Here is a 20,660-nt window from a genome sequence, read left to right as displayed (position 1 = left end):
TTCAAGGTACAAAAGCCTGTTTTTATAATTCATTGTTATGTTATCTTTTGAGAGATGCCTGTTTCCTTTTCTTTCAGAGAAATAAGCTTCTTCATTGAATGTGAATAATTTATTATTCAAAAAAAAATAAAGGGAACACTTAAACAACACAATATAACTCCAAGTAAATCAAACTTCTGTGAAATCAAACTGTCCACTTAGGAAGCAACACTGATTGACAATCAATTTCACCTGCTGTTGTGCAAATGGAATAGACAACAGGTGGAAATTTTTGGCAATTAGCAAGACACACTCAATAAAGGAGTGGTTCTGCAGTTGGGACCACAGACCACTTCTCAGTACCTATGCTGTCTGGCTGATGTTTTGGTCAGTTTTGAATGTTGGTGGTGCTTTCACACTCGTGGTAGCATGAGACGGACTCCACAACCCACACAAGTGGCTCAGGTAGTGCAGCTCATCCAGGATGGCACATCAATGCGAGCTGTGGCAAGAAGGTTTGCTGTGTCTGTCAGCGTAGTGTCCAGAGGCTGGAGGCGCTACCAGGAGACAGGCCAGTACACCAGGAGACGTGGAGGAGGCCGTAGGAGGGCAACAACCCAGCAGCAGGACCGCTACCTCCGCCTTTGTGCAAGAAGGAACAGGAGGAGCACTGTCAGAGCCCTGCAAAATGACCTCCAGCAGGCCACAAATGTGCATGTGTCTGCACAAACGGTTAGAAACCGACTCCATGAGGATGGTATGAGGGCCCGACGTTCACAGATGGGGGTTGTGCTCACAGCCCAACACCGTGCAGGACGCTTGGCATTTGCCAGAGAACACCAGGATTGGTAAATTCGCCACTGGCACCTTGTGCTCTTCACAGATGAAAGCAGGTTCACACTGAGCACATGTGACAGACGTGACAGAGTCTGGAGACGCCGTGGAGAGCGGTCTGCTGCCTGCAACATCCTTCAGCATGACCGGTTTGGCAGTGGGTCAGTAATGGTGTGGGGTGGCATTTCTTTGGAGGGCCGCACAGCCCTCCATGTGCTCACCAGAGGTAGCCTGACTGCCATTAGGTACCGAGATGAGATCCGCAGACCCCTTGTGAGACCATATGCTGGTGTGGTTGGCCCTGGGTTCCTCCTAATGCAGGACAATGCTAGACCTCATGTGGCTGGAGTGTGTCAGCAGTTCCTGCAAGATGAATGCATTGAAGCTATGGACTGGCCAGCCCGTTCCCCAGACCTGAATCCGATTGAGCACATCTGGGACATCATGTCTCGCTCCATCCACCAACGTCACGTTGCACCACAGACTGTCCAGGAGTTGGCAGATGCTTTAGTCCAGGTCTGGGAGGAGATCCCTCAGGAGACCATCCGCCACCTCATCAGGAGCATGCCCAGGCGTTGTAGGGAGGTCATACAGGCACGTGGAGGCCACACACAATACTGAGCCTCATTTTGACTTGTTTTAAGGACATTACATTAAAGTTGGATCAGCGTGTAGTGTTATTTCACTTTAATTTTGTGTGTGGCTCCAAATCCAGGCCTCCATTGGTTAATAAATTTGATTTCCATTGATGATTTTTGTGTGATTTTGTTGTCAGCACATTCAACTTTGTACAGAACAAAGTATTCAATGAGAATATTTCTTTCATTCAGATCTAGGATTGGTTATTTGATTTATTTTTTTGAGCAGTGTAGATCTGCCTTAGGTTTGAATAACTTAGGGTTTAACAGTTGGGCTGTGGGGGACCCAGATGGATGGGTTCACCTAAGACTACATTCGTTAAAAATGGCTACTGCTGGGACTACTACAAGTGCTTAAGTATTTTATGATTAAGCACAGTTTGTTCTTCTCCACTCTCACTAACATCCCCAGTACTCTTTATTGTCAGGGCAACAAACCTCTCAGCACCCAGGATGTGAGGCATAATAACCCCCCTCCTCCTCTCTTTTCCTCCACTTGTCCTGACGTTTCAGTCACCCTCTTGACGTAGTGATGACGTTTCACTTATTTTGTCTGTGAATTTGTGAATGTTATTATTTTGTTAATTGACACGTATTTTGCAACTGAGAGGTATAGAAACAGAATGTCACTATCATTTCCCTTAGCATTAAATTGATATTATGGTCACGTGGTTTGAGTCCGTGTCACGCCTCTAGATCACACAGACTCTCCCACCTCTGCGCTCACTGAGAGAAAGAGAGGAGGAGGAAGAAGGACCTGAAGTCAGGATTTGACTTCCTTAACGTATCAAAGCGGAGTAAGTCTCGTCGTTCTTAAGTCAAACTATATAGTGCTTCTTTATTTGGCATTTGGGTTTCGGTGGAAGTGATTAATGTAATACTAAATAGAAATATAAGACACTCTGCTGATCACAGGTAACAAGTGAAAGCGCAATTCATTGGCGCAACAGTATCCTGTATGTTGATGCCATTTCCCTCAGCAACGCTTATTTTGGTGCTGCTTCTGGGCTACTAGAAGCAGCACCAGTAGCTCTAGAATACTAGGCTGTTTGCCGTGTCGTTGCTAATGGATTTTTAATCGCCATAACACGAGTCATAATTGTTTCAATCCTGCTTATTTCACGGCTTCATGCAACTCTGTCAGCTGACACTTCCTGTTGTGTATTTTCGATGTCTTCAGTTGGTAGAAAATATGTTGATTCTCTGGGTATTGACTTTTACAAATAACCCGAAATAATGTTTTTAAATTATTTTTTAATAAAATATCAAATATACCCCCTGACAATTTAAAAAGCAAATAAACAATCCAATGGCGTTGATAACGAAAACACAATTTAATTGAAGAATAACTTTCTAGTGATTATGAAATTAAATGAAATGACACTTTCACTTTGAGTGTCCAGCACTTTTCTGGACACTCAAAGATATGGAAGAGGATTAGAACCAAGAGGAAAAAAATAATTCTGACGTTTTTCTCAGAATTCTGACTTTTTGTATGTGGGTATTCTCTCAATAATTTGCACTTATTTTATATCTACACTGGTGAGTACTCTTATGTTATTTTTAATACAATGGTTTAGTGTTATCTTTTATATTGAGTAACTAATGTGTAACATAGGACTGTATTTGTTCTAAAAGTATGTTTTGAAAGTTGGGTCACTCTAATGGCCATGTTATTTGCAATAACGAGGAATTAGAATTTATTGTTTGTCATTGTGCATATGTTCAATGAGATTTAAAGCCAGCTCCAAAACAGTGCAATGTAGGAAAAACTATACAAGATAAACATAAATATGATGATATTTACAATATCAAAACTGTTAAATTTATATATATACACATATAGCCATCATATAATTTGTGCATGTGGGCGTTCAGGGTGTTAATTGCTTTTTTGAGTCTTTTTGTTTTGGTTTTGATGCATCTGTAGCATTTTTTAAAAAAGCATTAAAAATGCATTAAAAAAACAACATTATGTATTTCTCTTTTACTTCACATTCTTCTTTTTGTTGATTTATTACATATCAATTCCCAAAATTATTTCCCAGTTTGTTGTTGAGATGTAATGAGAATTTAAAGGGATGTGAATACTTTTATATTGCACTGTAGTGTCTCTGATGTCAGGTTTCATTAAATTGCTTTGTTCAAGTTGTGTTTATCAATGTCTGCGTCAACTTCTTGATGTAAATAAATTCTGTGTATCTGTTTCTGGCTCTCAGACTATGGATGATTTAAGCCCCCGCCATGGTGGCTCTGTGTTTGCGGGGCTGGTGGGAGCGTCGCAGGTGCTCGGCCTTGTGTCGGTGGTTCTGACTGGGGTGTGGATGGGTCACTACCGAGGAGGTTTTGCCTGGGATGGTTCGGCTCATGAGTTCAACCTGCACCCTCTTTGCATGGTGCTGGGTCTGATTTTCCTGCATGGCGATGGTGAGAAAACCCAGACATGTTTTACTTTAGTCCACACAGAATACATCTCTTTCAACATGCCCTCATTTGATTGCATTAGAAGAATACTAAGAGCATCTTAAGTGATTAAGACCAGTGATTTTTCTCTCTAGAGCTTATTTATTCAGCATGTTTTAACAATCGAACTATAGGTTATACTTGCAAGAAAAACTACTTTCTTTACATCGGTCAGTGGTCATGGTTACACCTCACTTTGGATAGTAACTGAGTATATGAGGGAGAAGCTCCTCAGAGTATGATTTGGTGTGTTGCTGTGTGTCTGTGGTTACAGTCGCTAATATCTGTTTAGCCTCAGGCTGCTGACCTGTTGAATTAGGAAAACAAAAACCAGATGCCTGTCAATCCCAAACTGATCGAGTGAGTCAGAATTGTATTGAAAAAAAAAATATTGGCTTGTTCTGTGATGCTCTGACTGGTGGTAGAATATGTCAAATGGACAACTATTAGCTGTTCACTCTATAAATCGGATCTCTATGAAATTGTGGCAGGAAGAAAGTCAAAATAAGTTATTTTTGTAGTCCACCACACACCATGTACATGGCACAGCAAATAGGTAGAAGAATTTGCTCTGGTCAGATAAGAACATCAATACATTCTTTGGACTGTGTGTAAAATTATACTGGACCCTAATGGATGGTGAGGAACCACATAAGATAAGATTTCCCACATAGATTTCTGACCTCACTAGTTGTTCCATTGACTAAATGATCTTATTTGGAACCCAGAAAATTAGTCAAAGTCAAAGTTTATTGATGTAGCACATTTACAACAGCCTCAGTGCTTCACAACACACAACATCACAGGTAGATTAATGATCAAATAAAAATAAAATTAAGTTTAGTAAAAATAATAAGACAAATATAAAATTGGCAGAGATACCAAAAGCTAATAGCATGAATGAAAACCAAACAATTTTAAAATTTAGCTGCAACAATTTTCTTCCCTCCTTTTCCTTTTTTTTCTTTAACTGGTGTTGAAAGCCAGGGAGAATAGATGAGTTTTCAGTCTGGACTTTAACTGACCGACTGACTGAGAAAGCTTAACAGAGAAGGAAACTGCTCCACAGAGAAGGCTCTGTCCCCTCTAGTTTTTAGCCTAGCTTTAGGGACTGCCAATAAAATCTGGTTTGTTGACCTTATAGCTCTGGGTGGGCTGTAGGGCTGCAAGAGCTCACATATGTAAGAAGGCCCCATGGAGTTTAAACACTTAAAAGCAATTAATAAAACCTTAAATTTTATCCTAAAAGCAACAAGGAGCCAATGAAGGTCCGCAAAACCTGGGTGATGGATTCACGCCTCCTTGTTTTGGTCAGGAGAGGAGCTGCAGCATTTTGTACGCTGCTGTCACTGCAGGAAGCTCTGCTGACGCTACAGGGAGCTCTGCTCCAACCCTAAGTACAAAGAATTACAACAATCCAAATGTGATGTAATAAATGCGTGGATAGCCCTTTCAAAATCAGGCAGAGGAAGATAACTTTTTCTCTTATCAAGGGTCCTCAGCTGATAGAAACTGGCTTTGATAACAGCACTAATATGCTTAATATATTTAAACATAGGATCAACAATCACACCCAGATTTTTCACAAATGGACAACAAAAGGAAGACAGGGGACCAACCACGCTGTCATGTCCAGGGATTGCATTGACCAAAAACTAAAATCCCAGTTTTTTTCCTTATTTAGGTTAAGAAGATCTGCTCTTAACAATGCGTGTACATCCTGAAAACAATCCTTTATCAAATCTACAGCAGACTGGCTAAATTAGTTTTTTTTTTTTTTTTTACACTGTAGCAGTTATTAAATTTATTTCAATTAAAAAATTATTTATTAGCCCCAAGGTAAATTAATCCCCCAAATGTTGTTGTAACTGATATTATTTTAAAAAGTTTTCTTGTAGCTGCTGATGACTGTGGGCCAGAATGATCTCCTGTACCAGTCTGTGTAGCAGAGATTTGGAAGACATTGTTGTCAGTCTGAAGAAGGTGCTCAGGGTTGTCTGTGATGTTATTGAGTTCTTGGTACAATCTCCAGAGGTTCCAGAGCAGTCCCCAGGACCAAACCAACATCTGACTATTAGTAAACAGTTTTCAAACTTAATAGAAACAAGATAACTTTTCACATTAATCATAGCAATATGTTCAAGAAAATGTCCTCAGAAGATCACACAGAATGAGCTGTATCAGGCTCCCTGCCCATCCTCAATGAATACCAGTGAATTCAATATGCTACTTTCTCTTGACGTAGTTGGTGGTAACACCATTTCAAAGATTTTATTTACTGTTTATCAGCAACTATATTGTATAATGACAATTTCAACTGGCAATTGTCATTAATTTCATCCTTCAGTAAAATGCAATATCTGTTTGATAGGAAGGCTGGCCTCATACAATATTTGAACCAGTTAGGGTAAAATCTCTTTTCTTCTTTTCTGAATTTATGAACTAGCCAACTACTCCTTTTAATGCTTGTTTTTCCAAACTTTTTCATAAGTTGAGTTCTCTCCAAACTCCACAAATGATTTGACACTTCTAAGAGAATAACAGATTTTGTCGACACTGCAGGGCTCACACTGCAGCAGATCCCGATAATGCCTTTTTACTCAGACTACAAAACAATATGAATTATCCTGCTCAATCGTTTGGTGTCTGTAGCCCTTGGTAGTTTCACAAATGAGAATAACCACATTAGACCAACTGGTGCAGTCCTGAATTGCATTATGTCAATAAAGGAAAAGGTCAGTTAGACGTTAGATGGTGACTGTAATGGGGAGGCTGATGTGTGTAGTAAAGCCCCAATGGCTTCCTCACCCAGGCATAAACAGAAATTGGAGCTATTGTAGTTACATTGGAAAGTACGTATACTATTCTACTCACAATCTTTCCTTCCTTTTTGTCAGAAGTCAACATCTGAAATGAGCTAAGTGGACATACTGTAAGGAAAGGAAAATGTTAAGGTTTCTGTAGGTGGATCTCTTGTTACATACAATTTTTACAAAAAATATTGCCACTAAATAAACTCAGACAAACCTACTCGTACAGATGCATCGTTAATTTCTTTGATAACCTAGTTCTTGTTTGCTCTGAAATGCAACACATTCTGTGGCTATAACACCAATGTATTTTGCAAACATATTTTTGTGATGACTCCTCAAATTTCCAGGTTAATGTGCAGAGTCACATTAACATCACCATTAACCACACAACATCAGAACAAGTTGAACTGCAAGAGCGCAGCAGAAATTACATTTTCAGTCCATTTAATTGAAAGAAAAGAGAGCATTATTAATTATTAAAGTGTCATTGACACAATAGAACTCCTTACATGATTTAAAAAGATGAACTACTGTGCTTTCAATCTGTGAAAACAAAAGCATTTTCTCTTTGAAAAGTGGATGAAGTTTCATCCACTTCATGGCGTGTTGGAGCAACTTCAGCCAGAGACTCTTTTTACTAAAATGTGCCACAGGAAATCATCTCTGCCTGTAGCAATCAGATAATACAATGCCCAACTCCGACACTCTTCCCTGGACTAATTTATTTATAGATTTATTTATAGATCAATATATTTCCATGTGTATTCTTATTATTTTATTTATTTATGTATTTATTTTATATGTTTATTGTATATTAAGTTATATTTAAATTACAACTTATGTATATATTTTTATCAATTTTATAGTGCATATAGTTAATTAAGGTCTACCAATATTTAACACTTTGAATTTAGTTCTCATATCTGGGGTTGTTTGACTTTATTATGGGTTTGCTTATTTCTGTTATTCTTCTTAAATTAGTCTTGTTCCTGTTTTCCTTTAGTTCAGTTGTTCTTAGTGTTTCTAATTTTGTTTATTTCTTAGTTCGTCTTTGTTACTTTACATTTATTAGGTTTCTTTAGTCTAGTTATTATTTTGTGTTAGAATTATTTCCTGATCCCCTGTGTGCTCTCTCTCATCCCCTGTGCCACTTTCTCTCTCCCTTTCCTCAGTCTGCCTCCTGCTCCCTTCACTCACACCTGCAACCTGTTAGATCATCAGTCTTTTGTTTAGCGTTCAACCTCCTCAGTATCTAGGCTTCTCATTTTCAGTCACTACTCGCCGGATCCTCTTTTCTACTCTCATCTGTTCCTCGGTTCTCCTCCATGCCATGTAATAATATATTCTCCATGACATTGCAGTTTATTACGATTCAGTGAATTGGAGGCAACAGAGCCTTCACTGTCAGACATTCCGCCCCAGAAACATTGACGTCATTATTGCTTCCTGAACTAGAGTATATGACTCAATAAATATGGTTGCAGTCCTTCAGTAGAACCAGATCTTCGTCACTCCAAAACTGCAGATAATTTGATCAAATCTTTACAGAAATCGCTTACAACTTCCTTTGTTTTTTTTATACTCAGCCTTAGTTTTTTATGGTTTGACTTACCCTCATTATGTCACAAAATGGCGCCAGCGTTTGACCCAGTTACTACAGACGAAAACTACAACACTCTGCAATATTTTGGAATTTATAGTCGTCTGTGAGAAATATTTATTATTAAAAACTTTTGTGTACAAAGAATAAAATCACTGCAGTTCATCTTTTTAAAGTGGTTTTATTATGTCAGTGACATATTAAAGTACTGTTTATTCACTAATGAACACATTAAGTATTATTTGATGTTACTGTGTCGATGACAACTGAATCATATATTCACATATCATTAAAAGAATTAGAGACTGCTTTTGAACCCCTAATGCTGTAGTGAACAGATGAGTGACTTAGGGAAAACTGGGGCAAGTTCAGCCAAAGGGTACATTGAGCTACCCATTGTGTCTAGGAAATGGTAAAAAAAATATTGCTCATGTAGCCAGATAATTAGCTACAAGGCATCATTTATAGACGTCTCTGAAGTTAAGAACCTCGTGGGTAAAGAGATTAGACCTTTATTTCTTATAGTTAAAAATCATTTTTCACTTTTGAAAGTGAATTTAGTCTATCATAAGTTTCATCATCAGAATTGTGCTTACACCATAATAAGTTGGGGTTTTTTTATTTGTTTTATATACCAATTGTTATGTGTATGAGTTAAAACATGAGGTCATAAACTTAAGATAAAATTGCATCATTTGAGGTAAGATGAGTGATTTAATCTCGCTTGTCAAATTGGTTGCATATACCTACTACTGGTATTTTGGCTGTAGCATATATATCTAAAATATTAAATCAACATTCTAAATGTAATGTACAAAAGGACTCATTGTCAAAAAGACATTTTTGAAAGAGAAATGCTATGACTGAGCAGCAGAGGCTAAAAGGATTTTTTTTTTCAAATGCCACTTTCCAAACATTAAGAAAGAAACTATGATTCTGAATGCTATAATATTGAAACAGTGATGTTTACACATATTCTGATTGTTTGAAAAGATGCACAACTTCAATCTGGAGAGACTCAGATGGAAAAAACGGCGATTAAAAAGGTTTATTGACATGCATGATTTTAAAGTTCTTTGGGGCTCGGGCCCCGGCTGAGGACATTGAGCTGTGAATTGCAATAAGCTCGGATGAGCATTCCCGATGTAGGTTAGGAATGTCATCCCCCAGGACCCGACACTGGTGGTGGAGGTCGGTGAAGGATGCGAGCCTGAAGAGCCGGGAGAGTGGAGGTGGAGAAGAGGTGGAGGAGGGTTGAGTGCAGCTGGAAAGCGGAAGATGCCATGAATGGAGGTCCTTATCAACTGGGCATTGGTCGGTGATTTTACGTGACGTGGCTTGGTCCAGCGTTGATAGGTCGGTGACGATGAGCGGGACGCGCTGATTGGATGATGCAGGTGGGACTAAAGAGTCTTCCAGTTTGAATTTGCGCCTAGGCATCATATCCTGAAATATATGTAAGTTAGCGACTAAACTAAGTTTGCCTTGATTCTAAATATGAAAAATAGTTCATTTGACCCAACAGAAAACATTATGACTTTGGTATTCTGAGAGGTGTTTGATTTTTGTACTTGGCAGCAGGACTGTCATCAGGTGGCAAAGGTTGCCAGTGTTTTACCTGATGGGGTTCAGTGTTGCTCTTTGTGTGGTTGCTGATTGATTTGAGACTGTAATTATTACAAAGAGAGATGGTTGCTGATTAAAATAAGTGTTGTGATATCATCTAATTGCTGCCTTGTATCGGTGAATAATCCCTAATCTAACTTGCTAACCTCCACAGCAACTCAGCTGCAGACTGCTTTAAAGATCAAAGTAGCTCAAAGTAGGAAACTATGCTTTCCTATGGCAGTGCTAGCATCTCTGAAAGATTTAAATTGGCAAGGTGGAAATAAAAATAAGTTGATATCTTCCACATACAGCCATGAGGTCAAAAAATTATTGAAATGCAAAATAGGTTAAATAAAAAAATAAATCATTTTATCAGGATTAATATATATGTATGCACCTCAAGTTTGAGTAAAACGTTCACATTTATATCTACGAACATTGGGACATCTTGATTTCTTGAATTGGGGGATGTTTGGCTTTCCATACATGCTGAGGCTCAAACTTTTGGTTCAGAATTTTTAGCAATTCTTTACATGACATTTTTAGATTGGAGCTCTGAATGCTATGAGCATTCCTTCGAAGTTGAGGTCATTTGTGCTGCAATGAGCAATGAACAACCCATATGTGAGGTTGTATCTCATCCAAGGGAGTAGTTTTCCAAGATCACTCCAATGAGTAACTTCAATCTAGAAACTTTTTCCAATAATCCAGGTATAATGTGATGTATACAAGGCAGTACAAGGGGCTTTACATCATAAAAAACACAAAAATACAAAGACATCAACAATTGAAGAATTAAATTTTGTCAAGCGTCATCATTACACATCAGAGTATTGGTTAATGTTTCATTTATAATGTTTCAAATGCAACTCTAAACAGGTGGGTTCTTAGTCTAGATTTAGAGGAACTCAGTGTTTCAGCTGTTTAGGCAGACCTGTGACGACATTGCAGTAAGCGATGAAACTAAAGATAAACGCATGGATGGTTTCCTCTAGTTCTTACTGGGATATAGTCTTTTAACCCTAGAAATGTTTTTCAGTTGATAGAAGGCCACCTTTGTAACTGTCTTTATGCGGCTCTGAAGGATCAGCTCAGATTTGAGTCTGCACTCTAGTTTTCAGCTGTAGTAACTGAATTGACTCTAGATCTATGACTCTAGATCATTCCTCTTTAACTCCAAAGATATTAACTTGAGTTTTGTTTCTGTTCAGCTGGAGAAAGTTATTTCACATCCACACATTTATCTATTCTAAGTAACTGTTCAGTGCCTGGAAGATTCAGAGTCACATGGTGACATCATAATGTGATGCTGATTACATGCTGAGTACTGTATAACTCAGCATGTAATGTAATAAGTACTTAGCAATAAGTAACTAATCTTATTTCCTGTAGTAACTTGAGATAGTGGGAGCATATAGATTGAATAAGAGGGGTCCTAGGATTGAGCCTTGGGGTTCCCCTCATGTAACGTCTGCCTGCTTTGATGAGTTGTTTCCTATTGAAATAAAGAAATTCATTTTCTTTAAGTAAGATTCAAACCAGTTGAGTTCTGGACTGGAGAGTCCGACCCAAGTCTCCAGTCACTTCAGCAATATGTCATGGTCAATACTGAGGTTTAACAGAACTAGAACTGTGGTTCTTCTACAGTCTGTGTTTATATGGATGTCATTGAACACTTGACTAGGCCAGTCTCAGTACTGTGGTAACCATGGAAACCAGGCTGAAACACGTCAAAGTGGGAAGCTATTTAACTGTTGAAACAGCATTTTCAATAATTTTGCTGATGAATGGGAGGTTGGAGATTGGCCTGTAATTTTGCAGTAGTAATTTGTTCAGATTGTTGTTTTGTCTATCAGTGGTTTGATAATTGCTGTTTTAAAGCCTGAGGGAAAACACCTGATGAGAGGAATGAGTTTACTATTTGGATCAGATCATTTACAATGACAGGCAGAACTTAAGAAAAGTTGTAGATAGGATATCAAGACAGCAAGAACTTGAGCTTAATTGATTTATAATTTCTTCTAAGCTTTTACAGCTGAGTAGTTGAAATAAAGTCATTTTTTTTCTGCATTTGTTATGTCTGGGCATAGCATTGGTACTGGATTTAGTGTTGATTATTAATCCTCTGCTTTTCTTATTTTTTCTGCTAAGTACAGTTGGCAAATTCATTGCAGGCCTTGTTTGATTGCAGGTCAGTCACTGGAGGGTTTGTGAACCTGTCAACTATTGCAAATCAAGCTCGAGCATCGTTAGTTTTTGTTTATGATTTCTGCAAAGAACGTTTCCCTTGCATGTTTTAGTGCTGAGTGATAGCTACACAGTTTCTTTATAGATTTCATAAGAAATGTGAAGATGAGTTTTACGCCATTTACCTTGGGCCCTACAGCAAAGTTATCTTGTAGATCTGTTTGTGCATTTCTTCATGGAGACTTATTTCTACCAGACACAACCTTCACGTTAATTGGGGTGATGGAATGGGTCAGTATCATTCAAGGTTTGGTTCAGGTCATGATTTTAAACTTCTTTGGGAAAATTACAGAAACTCAAAGATTAATGAAAATCATGCAGCAATTATAAACATTAATTCTTAACATGTTTCTGTGGTACACAGAAACATAAAAACATAGAATAAAATGTTGAACCTGCAAAACACAGTGTCACTTCCAAAACCAGTGAAGAAATACAAGCATTTGTATTCATTAGCAGATATAATAAATTTTAACCATTAATGTTATTCACTCCTGATGAAGACCTGTTTCTCTCTTTTTAGCCATTTTAGTTTACAGAGTTTTTTGTAATGAAGCAAAAAAACATGTGAAGCTGCTTCATGGCATTATTCACCTGCTCGCCCTCATCATCAGCATCATAGGTAAGAGAAAGTTGATTCAATAAACTTTAATATTGTAGGGCAAAATCATTACTTCCTGTCATGAAACTGTCCTGTAAAATACTGTGTGTGTGCAGGGGTTGTAGCTGTGTTTGACTTTCACAGAGCAGCCAAGATCCCAGACATGTACTCTCTTCACAGCTGGTGTGGCATGGCCACCCTAATCTTCTTCTGCTTACAGGTATAAATGCACACACACACATATGCAGTTTTGCAGTGCCTTGCAAATTAGATGTACTAATAAAGTGAAAAGTTTGGCATGTAATTCTATCAAACCCCCTGTAGTTTTACACCACCAATAAAATAGTGTACAACTGATTTCTTTTCGTAGTTGCCCAATGGCACTGATCGCAAATGACATCAAACATTTAGAACACTGATTGTAAAGAGGAACTTGGCAATTAGTGCCTTCTTTCCACACACTTGGAGTCCTCTGCATTTCAACCATTGCTTAAATTGCTCCACACTTCTGTATGAAAGCAGGGTTTCCCCCAGTGTATTACAAGCCTGGTGGCTTGCCATGCTTTACTAGCCCCATTAATAATTTTACTTGCATTAATCTGGAGGCAAGCATCTCTGTTGCTCTGAGCTTTTCACTGTCAGAGCAAATTTATTCCTAAAAGATAAATTTATAGTTTATGCATTTAAAGCTGGGAGAACAAACCAATCGCACAACTGACGCCGCTGCACATTGCCTCCCGTGCTGCCGCTGCTTGATCTCTGAAGTTACCTCAGCGCGGATCGCGTGCGCCTCCATTCACTCAACCTGGACACAGGCTGACCTGTCTGGATATTTACATCAACCCCCTGTGTGGAATTATTTTTCTTTGGCGAACTTCACATCAAGGTAAAAGTTTAAAACCTACCACATTAGCTCTGGTTGTGCAGCTCTAGTGAACCGCAGGAATAACTTGTAGAAGTGAGCGGTGAGAATGATTTATCTTTGTGAGCAAAGAATTATGTGGGGCGTTTACATCTCAACAATCTGCCCAGTGTGTGGCTCTGTCTTCCCTGTAAAGTTTATGTATGTGGTCCCGGTTGGCCGGTGCGTTAGTGGTTAACGAACAAGCCCTTTCACTCTTTCCTAGTTGTCACGCTTCACACTGGTTTTATATTACATATATTTTTATTATTATTTTTCCAGTTATGTGATGCACCAAACCATACCAAAATTCTTTGTCCACTTAGTTAGCCAGAGTTAATGCGCACGGCCCATGAAGATCAGAAAAACTTGTCCCATAAACTCGGGCAACCAGAACAGTTTCTGTGGCGCCTATAAAAAACTCAACAGACACAAAATGGAAGAGCTACTAAAGCCACATTAGCAGTATTGAATTAAATCTCGAGCACTCTGCGCAGTGCAGCGGGTTTAACTCATCATGCAGGGTGGGTCCAAGGCTTTATGAGGCTTGGAGCAGAATCTGACTTGAGGGCCCCTCTTGTTGCTAAAAACATCAGCATCTCTAACAGCTTCTGTATTAGATTTAGTGAAACCTGGGAGAGGGGAAGTAGTTTAAATGGCCAACCTAAAAATAGTAAGTTATAATTGCAGCTTACTAATTTGTATTTGTGAACAAACAGACATCAGTGTCAAAGATTACACCCACAGCATCAGATTGTAGCTGTGATAACAAAACAATTTAACTATGAATATTGTTCTTTGAACTTTTACAAAGTAAACTTGCCCGCTCCTTAATATCTGACGTTTAAATGTTAACCAATTTAAAATGTTTTAATTTATGCTGAAACCATTAAATCAAATTAGTAACATTGATAATCTCAATAAATAGATGTTACATTTATATATCTCTGGTCTGGCCCCCGAAGACCTGAGGTGCCTGATGGAGCAGCTGACCTAACGTGGATTAAACAGAAGTGCAAATAATTGATATTCATTTTAAGTGTATTTTTGATTTGTTGTTTTTAGGTGGGTTAGATAGCATTTCACTGGTGATGTTTTCCTGTAACATATAATTACCCAGTAGTATTTTTACTTTTCCTGTCTACTTAACATCTACTTAACAAAAACACAGTGGACCGCCTCGGTGCCCCGATCACCGGGCTTAGCAAGTTTTCTGGAAAGAATATTGAAACAAAACTCCCGGGTCATCTTCCAACGTCGCTATTCTGTTTGCACTTTGTTTGTCCGAACATCCAGCAATAGTGACATCATTTGTGATCAGTGCCATTAAAATCTTGAAAACAAAGGAACACAGCAGACAGGGTTCTGTTTTCAATTTGTTGCAAGCCGTCTAGGAACCATGTCTGGAACATGGTGTATGTTGTCACAAAAAGTAAACTTTCTGATCTAATGGCAAAACGCAATTTTCCAAAACCTAATTCTCCATCTCACCCTGAATACACCATCACCATTAGGTGGAAAGTGGGAATACACCATGAATATTATAATTACATATATAATTATATAACTATTTATTTATATGTAATATATAATTGATGTTTCTATATTATTTATTTAGAGACGAATGGGCAAAAGATGTCAGTATTTATGTTCATAAGTAGAATAAAAACACTACTGCATAATTACTTACTGTTATTGCCCTAAATTATTAAAGTGCTTGAATCCAACACATTTTTCAGATTTTTTTTCCTTCCACTTCACAATAAAAAAAATCTTTGTTTCTTTGTTGTTTGTTCATCACAAAATGTGAAAATATTCAGGAATGTTTTACCAAGCACTGGCCTACATACAATACAGCTTAAAAGAAAAGCATACTTATTATTTATGTGTCTATTTATCCCAGTGGGTGTTAGGTTTGCTGTTTTTTCTTTTTCCTGTTGCATCGTCATGGTTACGAGCCACATACCTGCCTATCCATGTCTTCTGTGGGCTCACTCTGTTGGTAATGGCCATCGGGACGTGCCTTCTTGGCATCACAGAGAAACTCCTGTTCAGCATTACGTAAGTCTCTGTTGTGCCAATTATAGCAAGCACTGTCTTTGATTATAGAAGATTTTTTTCCTTTTTTTTTCTTCAAATAAACAAGATGCACTGGACAGAATTTGTATACGCAGCCAAGGTGTTGAGGGAATCCGTATTAGGATCGCATCTCTGCTTTTTATGGATGATGTGGTCCTACAGGTTTCATCAAGTCATGATCTCCAACTTTCACTGGAGTGGTTCACAGCCGAGTGTGAAGATGCCGGGATGAGAATTAGTGCCTCCATAGTCTCAAGATGGAAAAGAGTAGAGTGCCTTCTCCGGGTCGGATAGGAAGTCCTCCCCCAAGTGGAATAGTTTAAGTATCTCAGGTTCTTGTTTACGAATGAGGGAAAAACAGAGCGGAAGATCAGCAGGTGGATTGGAGCAGGGTGAAGAGAGAGCTGAGTCAAAAAGCAAAGCTCTCGATTTACCGGTTGATCTACGTTCCCACCCTCATTTATGCTCATGAGATTTGGGTCATAGTTGAAAGAACGAGGTCACGGATACAAGCGGTCAAAATGAGTTTCGTAGCCGGAGTGTCTGGGCTCTCCCTTAGATGTAAGGTGAGAAGCTTGGCCATACGGGAGGGACTAAGAGTAGAGCCGCTGCTCCTTCACATCGAGAGGAACCAGTTGAGGTGGCTCGGCCATCTGGTCAGGATGCCTCCTGGATGTCCGGGCCCCTCTCACTGGGAGGAGTATATTTCACCCTGAAACAATGTGTCACTGACCTTCCATGTCACACTAACATATGATTGTGTGTTGGTCCGTGACATAAAATAAAACTTTAATGTGATATGTGAAAAAGTTAAAAGGGCATGAATACTTATGCAAAAATATAATGTTGCTGACTTGCTGCATGCCATCTTCACTATATTATAGTTTTTGTTTCTGTTCACAGGGATACATACTCTCTGTTTGCCCCAGAAGGGGTGCTGGCCAACATGTTGGGGATCCTGCTGCTGCTTTATGGGGTGCTGTTAGTTTACCTGATCACCAGGGAGGAGTACAGACGTCCCCCAAACCCTGAGGAAGAGTCTCTGTCTGTCCACTTCAAGAACCTGACTGAGGGTGGGGTGCCAACAACACCCTGAAGCTCCAACTGACACTGACACATCTGGACCTTTCTCATAAAAAACAATGTTTGTGTAAGCTGTTATTTTTATAAAGTATAAAATAATGAACAGAGAGCAGTTATGATTTTCTCTACCCTGAAAACAAAACTAATTTATTTTCACTTTCCTCCCAGCTACCTAGCTTTACTTAAAATTGTGTATTTGTCCTACAGAATATGAATGTTAATCTATTGATGCATTACACAGAATAACTGAAATATGCACGTATCATAAACTACATTTGTGAAAATAGCAACAGTTGGTAAAAAAAAGGAGTATTAAAGATGAATTTCAAAAAAGCTATTTATTTCCCTTTATTCATAGAAATCAGCTACTCCAAAGTTTTAGGAGAGATCCCCAAATCAGTATTTTATTCAAGAGAGTTTACTTTAAAATAGTTTGCTTATTATATTCAACTTGGGAAATATGACAGAATTCTGTCTTTATCAAAGCAGTTATAAACAGTTATAAATAAATCGCTCAGTAATGACAACAGCAGCAGAAAACACAAAAATAAGAATATTAAGAATAAGAAAATCAATCAATCAAATAAAATTTGTTCTCCACATGTCCTGTCAATGGGGAGCGGTCATCTCATAAATCTCATAAGCATTCTAAGAGGATATGTGGTGGTACACCACTGGGGTTTTGGAGTGTATAAAACATAAAATGAATTCCACACAGCTATGAAGCATAAATGAGAGTATTTTCATATATTGGGATGCAGAAATAGCCAAGGCACCATTCTCAGAACTTCCTAACTGCATGCTTTCAGTGTTGTGCCCAGACTGGGCAGACACTCATTTGCTACAAAATTAGCCTCTAATGAAAACCTAAAACATATATTTTCCTAAGCACAAATCCATGATCTCCAGTTTGAAGTGATGGATAAGTAAGAAACATTCCTCCAAGTATCTTACTTACTGTAAGTACGATACTTACTCCAAAACTAAGTATCTTACTTTTACTTAGTATCTTACAAACATCAGTTGTATTTCAGTTTAAAAAAATCTGACTAGTTTGACTCTCACTGGCCTCTGTTCCAACAATTTCAGCTGATCTCAGAGTCTGAGAGTCAACACAATTTATTGAAACCGACCTTATGATGGATCTAAGATGTAAAAAATAAATGTTTGAACAGAAGGAAAAAGCTCTGTGTTTCATGCTCTAATAGATGCACAATATGCAACATGGTCTTATAAAATCTAACCTCAAGATCTGTGTATTTTAAAGATGGCTACATGAGATCCATTCAACATGGAGCTCCAACTTATGACTACTTTTTAGGAATGGTATTATGGAAACACTTTCAAGTTTAAAACCTTATCTTTTTAAAACTTTGTAATATCAGTAGCCACTATATGTGTATGTTAACACCTTTAAACTTAGGGTTGCCTTTTCAGTACTACGTGCCATTGAATGTGATATATGTCACAGAAATTCAATCACATAGTATATGGAAATTAGTGAGTGCCAAGCAACAACCATTAACAGCATTGAAGGAAACCTGAAACTTCTTGCTTCATGTGACTTTTAGAGTCAGATTTAACTGAAACAGTTATTCCTCTCTTAAAGCTCTAAACTTGAATGTTGTACGAAAAGTTCTCTGTAATTATGTTTTGGCTCTGTGGTTGTAAATGTTATATGTGTATTCTGATGAAACACAATTAGTAGGTAAAGCTCATTTGTGTTTAGAATAACCAGTAACGCTCTCTGCCTAACAGACTTGCCAAATTTCCACTGCTGAATGTTGTTAATCTTGATGTTCCACTTAACATTGTAATTGTTCAAAAAGAAGTCCTAATCTCACTATATAAAATAAAATGTGTGTGAAATGACTTGACTTCTTAGATGCAATTTAGGATATGGTATATTCGAATGCAATTTTTAAATTTGTTTTGTTTTGAAGAATGTCCACATGGCGTTTGAACCAACATGTTTGTTCACACATATAATGCATTACTGACTTATCTGGGACATACCATTAAAGGAACTTCACAATACAATGAGATAGCATTCGCTCATTGTAAATTATGAAAATTAAAAGATGAAAATGAGCATTTACCGAATTTTGTGGCTTCCTGCTGTCTTAATGAATCTGAGACTGTTCCAATAGTTAAACTCTACCTTTTACGTTTGAGCTCTCTAAAAATCTGTTCTACTCTCATATCTTCACTAGGTTTCAAAGAATCGAGACCATAACCTGCATGATATCTTTGACCCTCATATTTAGTGTGCATTCTGAGACGGGGAGAAAGAAACCCTAGCAGACTATCAGTTTGAAAGGCCTTCTGCTCCAACTGACTGGGGGTTTCAATAGACGGAGCAGACACACACACAACAAGAACACAGAAGCCCTGGATTAGAGGTAGTTATTAGTTATATTAAAGATAATAAAAGGCCATCATTACTAATCAGATTGCAGATCACATTTTATTACAGCATGGACATGTGGCAGTATGTTAACACACACATATACTGTAAATACATATATACATATCACTGTTCAAGTGAGTTGTTGCATTTAGTCCTCTCACTAGTAATGAGTGGAAGTGTTCCAACTGGACAGTTTTCAGTTTAGCTGTAAAAATGTGTTGAAGCATAACTTTCCCAACTGGGAGCTCCTGAGCAGTATGAATTATTACTGGCAGTGGTCAAAGATCCTGTACACACACACACACACATATATATATACATATATATATATGAGAGAAACATCAGCAACGATTAGTCTGCAACGTCACAAAGTCACCCGAAACAAAGACAGGTCTGTGCAGTTTGTGTCCACATAGTAATGTTCTGTGTGAAAAATTCAGTCCCATCTTTTCCCAGAATTGACAACATGATAAACACTTCCTCTTATAACAATATTGCTGATAGATAAACATATTTTATCTTTTTCTAGAAGAGTTCAAACTGAGGTAGAAGTTTGACACATATGAAGCACCTCTGTGGCCATAAAGGAAGAAACACACTTTGTACAACATTGAGAGTGCAAAATACTTTATCGTTTTCTATTATTTGTTAGTTTATTTACAGATAATGATTATGTTCCCCAAAATCCAAAATGAATTTGAGGCAAAATGTAAGAGACAATCAAAAATAAATAAGACAAAAAGTGAAGATATTGTATCCAGTGTGTCAAGTCTTTAATATCTTTCTCTATGGCTGCCAAGCTGCTAACTTGAGACAGAAAGTACACTGGCCCAACCCAGTTCCAGAAGGTAGAGGGTCAGATGTGCATACAAATGGTATAAGAGGAGGATTGTAGCTGGATTTTAAATGGTCAGATATTTGTGGTTTCTTAGCATTTAAATGTCCAACTAAACCAGCAACAAAAAGTTAGAGATGCACCGTTTGCTGCTGATTCTTATCAGATTCCAATTCCAACCCATAATAGATATGAACGTAATTAAAAATATATCTTTATTGAAAGAGACAATAATTATGGAGCGTAGCATCTTGAATAAGATGTAATAAGTCATTAGTGTAGTGAGCGAAGTAAGCATTCCTAAAATAGCTGTTTCAAGCAAATGATTAAAAAAATGAAAATAATAAAACAGACGAACTTTGCTGTTTTATAATATTCAACCATTGTATTGTTTACCAAAAGCTTTGCCATTTCTCACAGCCTGAATTAAATAGCTTTTATACAGCTTCCTACATTTGTCATCCCTTTGATTTCATTTTTAAACACCTCATTGAGTATAAACAAATTGCCAAGTGTTTGTTGACAAAGTAACTTTCACACTGAAGAGTGATGTTGTCAGTACAATGCAA

General features: G+C 37.9%; 1 protein-coding gene across 1 annotated transcript; it reads left to right on the top strand.

The window, feature by feature from the left end:
* The first annotated feature begins 2,134 nt into the window (after nucleotides 1-2,134).
* cyb561 (cytochrome b561) lies at nucleotides 2,135-19,685 on the top strand. The gene is made up of 6 exons (XM_028022944.1): nucleotides 2,135-2,248; nucleotides 3,671-3,878; nucleotides 12,706-12,804; nucleotides 12,900-13,003; nucleotides 15,588-15,745; nucleotides 16,667-19,685. The coding sequence occupies exons 2-6, from the start codon at nucleotides 3,674-3,676 to the stop codon at nucleotides 16,857-16,859; spliced, it is 759 nt and encodes a 252-aa protein (XP_027878745.1). The 5' UTR covers nucleotides 2,135-2,248; nucleotides 3,671-3,673; the 3' UTR covers nucleotides 16,860-19,685.
* Nucleotides 19,686-20,660: the final 975 nt, after the last annotated feature.

This window comes from Xiphophorus couchianus, chromosome 7 (genome assembly GCF_001444195.1).
Source record: "Xiphophorus couchianus chromosome 7, X_couchianus-1.0, whole genome shotgun sequence".
Classification (NCBI taxonomy): domain Eukaryota; kingdom Metazoa; phylum Chordata; class Actinopteri; order Cyprinodontiformes; family Poeciliidae; genus Xiphophorus; species Xiphophorus couchianus.
This window is presented reverse-complemented; position numbering and strand designations above follow the sequence as displayed.

Bases quoted from the DNA above. Each gene is read 5' to 3' on its own strand.
- cyb561 (XM_028022944.1), top strand. From the start codon at position 3,674: ATGGATGATTTAAGCCCCCGCCATGGTGGCTCTGTGTTTGCGGGGCTG. The intron at 3,879-12,705 runs GTGAGAAAACCC...CTCTCTTTTTAG, and splicing joins GATTTTCCTGCATGGCGATG to CCATTTTAGTTTACAGAGTT. The intron at 15,746-16,666 runs GTAAGTCTCTGT...TTCTGTTCACAG, and splicing joins AAACTCCTGTTCAGCATTAC to GGATACATACTCTCTGTTTG.